This window comes from Asparagus officinalis, chromosome 2, assembly GCF_001876935.1.
Source record: "Asparagus officinalis chromosome 2, Aspof.V1, whole genome shotgun sequence".
Lineage (NCBI taxonomy): Eukaryota > Viridiplantae > Streptophyta > Magnoliopsida > Asparagales > Asparagaceae > Asparagus > Asparagus officinalis.
Window position 1 is genome coordinate 4,747,108 of NC_033795.1, and position 8,205 is coordinate 4,755,312.

Consider the following 8,205-nt stretch of genomic DNA (forward strand, 5'->3'; position numbering starts at 1 on the left):
ATTTTTTAACTATGATATCATTTAGTGGAGATGACACCATCATTAAGATCCAGACCTCGATGTAACATAATTAAACTGTGATATGATATTACTCATGGTTTCAGGTTATATTTGTCATCGAGGATACGATCGTGATACACGAAGACCGAGACCTCTATGTAGAAGGTTACACACTCCAGAGGGTATAGTTAGAGCGAAGGATGATGGAAGCATTAAAACTGGGAAAGGAAAGAGAAGTACTCCTCAGAAGAAGAAAACTAAACAACAACGATGAGGAAGCATAGATGATTTTGATTGAAGGGCTGTTACATGGTCTTTGTTACTAGTTAAAATGCACGTCCATGATGCACGTGACAGAATGCGCATGTATTTTGTACGCTAAACATCCTGTAGAACCACCCCTACAGGAATGAGGTGGTTTGCAGTTTGCATTATAGATCGAAGAGTTAAAATTTTCTAAACCAACTTTCTAATCACGATATAGATCAAACATTTTCTATGGGAGTGTTCTGATAGAATCAACACTCCATTTTTTATAGTTGTATATAATTTATATGTATATATATTTTGCTGTTATCATTGGCTCATCCATGTTACCGTCTATAATAACACTTCATCTGTAGGTTTGGTGTGCCAAAATCTTTGAAACAAGAGTCTCTTTTTGTGTTCTGACGGAACCAAAATCTTTGAAATAAGATTCTATGTTTTGACAGATCATGCTTTTGTGAGGGGCTGTTTGGTTGATGTATTTGGCATTGGGGGTTGGGCAGAAAGCCTGCCAAAAATACTCTTTTGCTAGGCTTTCTGCCCAACCCCTAATGCCAAATACATCAACCAAACAGCCCCCAAGAGATCGCTCTTTTATTAATTTGGAAAGGTAAGATAACTTCTTGTACGGAAATAATTATTTAATTGTGATGCCGAAAGTTGCAAATTTAATGATTCTAATGCACAAGGTTAGCAAATATAAGACAAATTTAGCGTTTAATCACATTGATTTTCAAAGACAAGCTCGAAATATATATATAACAATAATGAAAACTCTTTACAACACAATGTAGTGAATAACACCAAGAGTTCATCAGCCAATGAGATCTTGCCATCGTTGTGATCACGTAGAAATGGTTGAATGCTCGTTCGAACTCGTTGAGTTTGGAATCTGATATGGACATTGTTTTCGTATGAAAAAGTCTTGGAGTTGCTTGGTTCGTGTGAAGAGAGATTGAATAATTGGCATTTTATATATGGTGTTCGTACTTCGTAGGCATGCTTTTAGCTGTACATTGACATTTTTGACGGTGTGTTGAGGGGTGTTGTCTTTGACCGTCTAGATTTGGAGGGTAAATTGCGAATATGGTACGTGTGGGTATTTACGTCAAAAAAAAAAAAAAAAAAAACCAAAAAAGTAGAAGGGTTTTTACCTATTGGCCCCTCAATACTTCCATAAATTAATATTAGCCCCTCAAATAAGTAAAAGTGCTGCTAGGTCCCTCACATTGGAAGGTTACTTGCAATTTGGTCTCTCTAGTTAACTTATGTTAAATCTGAGAGGAACATCTCCGCAAATCTAATTTTTTGTACAGAAGTATCAATTATACCTCCGAGCTATGTTTAATCACTCGGTTCTTCAATGTGTTTAAATTGAAATCCTCAAACTAAAGCCCAAACTCACATCCTCCTTCTTCTACAACGATAAATTATTCCCGTAATCCATTTTTCATGTTTTCCAAGTGTCTTCTTTTCTTAAATACCATCAACAGGAGGTATTAGTCATGTTGAGTTGAAAATTACCGTGACCATGGTTTTACAAATTTTATTAAATAGGTAAAACTTCGGTGGAGGTATCTAATGTATTGGTTAGATGTAAGTTGAGTTTATAATGTTTAGAAATCATCAGTGGAGCTCTCTAACATTAGTTCTTTTTTTAACTCTAGGTCTTTTTTTATATATAAATTATTGTTAAATCTTGCTAACCTATCAATGGTGTAGTAGAATAAACTTGTAATTTTCACTAATTTTTTTGCTGATGTGACATGAATAATTTGGACTTTCACTAATATTTTATTTGCGTGATAATGAAATGCAAGGTCACATCTGTGTCCCAAAAAAAGATTTAACAAAAATTTATAAGAAGTATCTAGGAAGATGACTGCGGACTGCTTACTAACGACTTTGGAACATTAAGGACCTAGATGATATTTAACTAATATATTAAGGACAGTTGCTGATCTTTTGCCCACTAAAGAACTGACAGAGGGACCAAATTGCAATAACTCTGAATGTGAGGGAGCATGAACAACTTCAATGAGTTGAGGGGCTACAGACCAAATTTGGAAGCTTGCAGGGAGATGAATCTAGTAAACCTTGACATCACGTGGCTAGAATTTATTTTCCAGACATCAATTTATTTTCTGATTTAAAAGGTAACAAAGTAAAAAAGATTCTTCTCGAGGATCTCTCGTTCGAAAGGCTCCACTTCGGTCGCGATTTCAGGTTCATCTCTCTCTCTCTCTCTCTCTCTGAAATTGTATTAGGGTTTCGCTTTCAATGATGCCGCTCTCTCTCTCTCTCTATCTCTGAAATTGTATTAGGGTTTGGTTTTCAATCGTGCATCCCATTGACATTTCTCGCCCAATTTCTAACTAGACTAATAAAACATTAGATTTGATTTCATTGAAAAAAAAGGCAATTGAAAATTTGCAATTAATTCATCCCCTTTCAATTCCTCTCAAGTACTGCAGAAATTTATTATCCATCTTCCTTAATTTGTTTTTTATAGTGTAATTTTGCTTCAATTTCTTTAGATTTATTTAGAATTGTTATTTGTAATTGAATTGCTTGTGTTTATAATTGATTTGATGACTATTATTATTTTTTCAGATTTATTGTTATTAAAATTGTGTATAATTGAAAAGTTATTCATTTATCTGTGTTTACAGCAATTAGCTCATTCCCTTTCAATATTCTGTAAACACTGCAGAAAAATTTCCACATATTGTCATTTGATTTATTTTAGTGTAAAGTTTTCTTCAATTTTAATGTTTCTGTGAGCAAAGCAATCCATTAACTAAAGGGAAAGTAAATTTTGTAATGGAGATGGATTGCGCATATACAATTGATATGTGCTTATTTGCTTGTTTAGATTTGTTGTTGTTATCAGTCTTTGCGCATTGTTGTTTTAAATTTGTGCACATAGTAAAAGCAATTTATTAATCTTAATGGAAATTAGTTCATGCTATTTTCTCTTTTTTCTTTATAATGTAATTATTCGTCTAAATTTTCTATATAAGTTAAACCTTTTCTTACTCTTCTCTATGGAAGATGGATGCACCGGAGCAAACTGTGAGCAACATCCTTGAACAAGATAAACTGAAATGGGTCTTCGTTGGAGGCAAAGGAGGCGTCGGAAAAACCACGTGCAGCTCCGTCATCGGCATCCTCTTGGCCTCTGTTCGCCAATCCGTCCTCATCATCTCCACGGACCCTGCTCACAATCTCAGTGACGCCTTCCAACAAAGATTCACAAAAACCCCCACCCTCGTCAACGGCTTCACTAATCTCTTTGCTATGGAAGTTGATCCTAAAGTAGAAAATGATGATATCACGAGCAATGATGGCATAAACAGCTATATCTCTGAGCTAACTGATTCAATTCCTGGTGTTGACGAGGCAATGAGCTTTGCTGAAATGTTGAAGTTGGTTCAGACCATGAATTACTCGGTTATTGTGTTCGATACGGCTCCAACTGGTCATACTTTGAGATTGTTGCAATTTCCATCGACTTTGGAGAAAGGCTTGGAGAAAGTTATGGCGTTGAGAAGTCGGTTTGGTGGTTTATTGAGTCAAGCAACTCGTTTGTTTGGCCTTGGTGATGAGTTTAATGAGGATGCGATGGTTGATAGGCTTGAAACCATGAGGGGAATCATTGAAAAAGTGAACAATCAATTTAAGGATCCGGATTTAACGACTTTTGTGTGTGTTTGTATCCCGGAGTTTCTTTCTCTATATGAAACCGAGAGGTTGGTGCAAGAGCTAGCAAAGTTTGAGATAGATTGTCATAATATTATCATTAATCAAGTGATTTTTGATGAGGAAGTTGTTCAGTCTAAGTTGTTGAAAGCTCGAATGTCTATGCAGAAGAAGTATATTAATCAGTTCTATATGCTTTATGATGATTTTCATATAACAAAGCTGCCGTTACTTCAAGAGGAGGTTTGTGGGGTTGAAGCGTTGAAGCAATTTTCCAAAAACTTCATAAAACCATACCAGCCTTCTTTAACTCGAGGAACCGTTGAAGAGTTGGAGCTCCGAGTTTCTCTGCTGAGGTCACAACTAAAAGAAGCAGAATCAGAGCTTCAAACAAAGAAGAAAGGAAAGTAAAAAAAAAAGCTTGATCTTGCATCCATCTCTGGAATTCTCTTCAAACCTATTTCATTTCAAACATTTAGTTTTTCTTTGTCATAAGTCTTTGATCTTAATAGCGAAAACTGCAGCCTATTTCTGCTTGTGTTCAGTCCATATTTATTTATTTTAAGATAATAGATCTGCTTGGTTATACTTGTTGTCTCAGTTTTAGAATAGTATATGTTATCTCTGGGAACATGCTTCTGTCAACATGAATAAGAATTTTAGAGTGAAGTAGTGGTATGCTTGTCTCTTTTTATTAGCAAAAAAGCTATTTGAACCGCGAGCCCTCAACTCGCAGAGAGGTGAACAGGGGGGGTGGGCCCCACTGCTACCGCGAGCCAAATAGCAGAGTTCTTTTATTAGTATATAAGATATCACTGCTGCTTCACATTTGAACCACAAACATTACCTTATGAGGGTTGGTAGTTTCTGCATTTTGGAGCAGATAAATGTGGGCATTTGAATTTTGAAACCAATGCCGCAGCAGATAAATTGGGTTCTTGATTCAACGGATGTAAGTGTGAAAACAGCATCGAGAACTGCTAGCTGACATTCTCTCCCCTGATCTCCTAACAGCGCTCCATGTTAGCTGCTCCCTTTTTGATCTCAATGCAGAATTCGCCATTAAAATTTAAGTGTTTATGGTTTTCTTTTCTTTTTCACTTTAGTTTTTTTTTTCTTCTTCTTGTTACATACAAAAGGAAATGAATTTGTTTATTATCTCTGAAATTACTTGTCAATAGCAATTCATGGAGCGTATTAGCCTTGAGGGGTTACTTTTCTCAGTGCAGAATTCGCCATTAAAATATAAGTTGGTTATCTGTGAGATGCATATTGTTCTGAGAAAGATGCGTGTGCATTCTCAGAGTTTATCATCGCCCTTCGCTCCATGCTCAATATCTAAATGACATTTACAGAATATTATTTAAGTTTAACCCTTTACTTGTTCACGCAAAAGGTAATTATTTAGTTGAAGCGGTTTTGTTAGAATTAATAAAAAAAAAGTTCAAGTGGGTTTATGTGCATCACCCCCAAAGTTCAGGGGGGTTTTCTCGAATTAAAGTATGTCAAGGTGGTTCTATGAAATTAACCTCAAATTTTACGCAATTAAGTTGAGACTTACCTAAAGAAGATCGCCAACATTAACAATTAACTTTCTTCATATACTAACTACTTTCTCTGAAGCAATGCTATGAGAAAGAGACTTAATTTCAAAGAGAAATAGTAATATATATATGCTATTTATAGGAAGCAAATATATACTACAATCATAAAATCTTTCATCGCGAGACTAATTAAATTATTTACTTCTCCAATAAATGCCAATGAGATGTTTGTAAACGATATGACATGCCTTGAGTATCCATTACTAACTTGAACGTCGGAGGGCCTGTGGGGCAGTATTTCATGTCCCGCTTCGTTGGTGGCTGAGTAGCGAGTAAAAGCATGTCCTCCCAGTCTAGTTTTTGATCGGCCTGAAACTATGAACATTTGTCCGTATCCTTCACTTCTGACTGGTAATTTTTTGAATGTTTCCTTTTCCTCGAAAGGAAGCTTGAAGAAACCAGCAACATCTTCCTTCACCTTCTCAATTAACTCTTCTGGGTACTCCATGATTTATTAGCTACATCATCGACAGAAATTAAGGTGAACATGTAGATGATATCAATTCACGTCCAAATCCTTAGCAAATATTTTTTGAACATTGCTTACCTTTTCTTTTGAGAAAAAAAATATTGCTACTTAATTACCTTGAAAAAAAAAAAACCCCAAATGCTGGCAAGCAAGATCAAGCTCAGCACACTCCTCCTACAGAGTTGTGGATTCCTCAGGAGCTCCAAGTTGATGATCAGAAGGGTGTTGTTCTCAATTTGGTTGACAATGGGATCGGTGTCCCCTTCGGGTCGATCCGGAACGTCGCACACGCCATTGTTGGTTGCATCAGCCAGCTCCCGGACGTGGGGCACCAAGAGTGAAGGTATAAAAGACGCCATTAATCCCAACTTTTAATATTTGAAAACGGAAATGTTTGTGTTGCCGAGGACAAGGGAAGTCTTTATAGTAGACTAGAAACAGAATGAACAATATACTACATTTAAATATTAGGATTATTTACATTCCAATACCCTGTGGTATCGTGTATTTACACAGGTGACCTGGGGGTTTATGTATCTACATGGATAATCCTGAGATTAGTGACTAAGGTTACAAGGGTAACCGTGAGCAACCTTGAAATTACTTTCATTAAGGTTGCTCATGTAATCTCAATCGTGATTTGAGGGTTATCCATGTAGACACACACACAGAACCTAGGGTCACCCGTATAATTACGTCATATCGCAGGGCGCCGGTTGTAAATAATCCTAAATATTAAACTACTGAGTGACAGTGAAAATGTCCGTAGAAACATAGTTTATTACTAGTGAAGAAAGGGCAGGAAACACACATGCCTGCTCTGTGTATTAGCTGCACAAATTTAGGGCCTGTTTGGCCGAAGGGATTTGATTTTGGAATTTTGGATTTTTCATAAATCCAAGAATCCCCGAACTTTGCAAAATTCACATACTTCGTTTGGTTGGTAGGATAATGCAATAGAAATTGTTTTTCTAGAAATCCTTTGTTTGTTTTCATACAAATTGAAAAAGTTGAATTAGAATTTGTGGACCCCACTAATGATTGGGTTGTATAAGAAAAATGATGGGTAACTAATAGCAGCTCCATTTATAGATATATATATATACAAAAATGTTACTAGGTTCTTATTACAGGTTTATTTCAGGTTCTAGACTAGGTCCTGATGGCTTTTCAGATTGAAAGTTGTTAGTTTTAGTTCCGTAAACACGTTAAATTAGAATGTTTAATGTTTACATGAATCACATGATAGTTATCATTTACTGGCTTATAATTTTGTCCTTGAGTTTTGAACTTCTATTTTTATCGATCAGTTTCAAGGAAACGAGTTCTTTTAACTCTGAAATCACTGGTCAATGGCAATTTATTGAGGATGTTATCTTTTAGTGACTACGTTTTGTCTTCATGTTTCCAGCAATTAGCAAAACATTTCTTGGAAGAAAGGAAGACGCACAATGTTCAAAGTCAAGGGAGGATGGGAGCTGATTATTCGTGACGTGCACATTGCTCTGAAGATGCCAGAGGTAAGTTTTATTTCAATTATATAAGATTTTTTTTATCTCCTAAGCCCTAATGCTGTAGGATTCTAAACATGCTTTAAGATGTGTTAATTGCTTGCATTTATGTGAAGAGGAAGCAGCAGAATATACTGAGCATCCCATTTGCATTTCTCCTGTAGGCAGTAGTTTACGCTATATAGTTATAATTTATAACCTGTAGTCTGAGGAGCCAAACATGAAGGATTCACAAATCAAGTTTTAGTGTGAGCAAAAAAACTTTGCATTTTCAAAAATTATATTCATCAAGCTCCCTTGGGTAAGTACAATACCCCACTAACTACATTTAGATGGGAAAAAAAGAATTGGATTCAACAGTATCAGTGTAACTATCAAGTCATCAGAGGTGGTGCAAATACCAACTTGGAATACTTCCATATTTCCTAAATTGAGAAATTGCCCAGCACATAATGCAAACCATAAACGTTTAGATTACATGCATCCAATTCGCCAGCACACTGGAGACTAGCTTATTGCTGGAATTTATTTGAAGTAGATGTAACAAAAGCATACAATAAAAGAGACTAATTTTCACATTTAGAAATCTTCACGCTCTCTAGATAGCTTTTCCCTTCGAGTTTTGCTGCAAAATAACCCTTCATATAGTCTT

General features: G+C 35.9%; 2 protein-coding genes across 3 annotated transcripts in view; both read left to right on the plus strand.

Moving 5' to 3' along the window:
- The window catches only part of LOC109830005 (transcriptional activator DEMETER-like), a 16,517-nt gene extending 15,908 nt beyond the window's left edge, over positions 1-609 (plus strand). For both annotated transcript variants that reach the window (XM_020397138.1, XM_020397139.1), the window contains exon 18: positions 105-609. In XM_020397138.1, the coding sequence (XP_020252727.1) occupies positions 105-274 (170 nt within the window). In that variant the 3' untranslated portion in view covers positions 275-609. The remainder of the gene's footprint in view (positions 1-104) is intronic.
- LOC109830007 (ATPase GET3-like) lies at positions 2,386-4,560 on the plus strand. Its single transcript, XM_020397140.1, has 2 exons — positions 2,386-2,493; positions 3,322-4,560. The coding sequence occupies exon 2, from the start codon at positions 3,322-3,324 to the stop codon at positions 4,378-4,380; it is 1,059 nt and encodes a 352-aa protein (XP_020252729.1). The 5' UTR covers positions 2,386-2,493; the 3' UTR covers positions 4,381-4,560.

Bases quoted from the DNA above. Each gene is read 5' to 3' on its own strand.
- LOC109830007 (XM_020397140.1), top strand. From the start codon at position 3,322: ATGGATGCACCGGAGCAAACTGTGAGCAACATCCTTGAACAAGATAAA.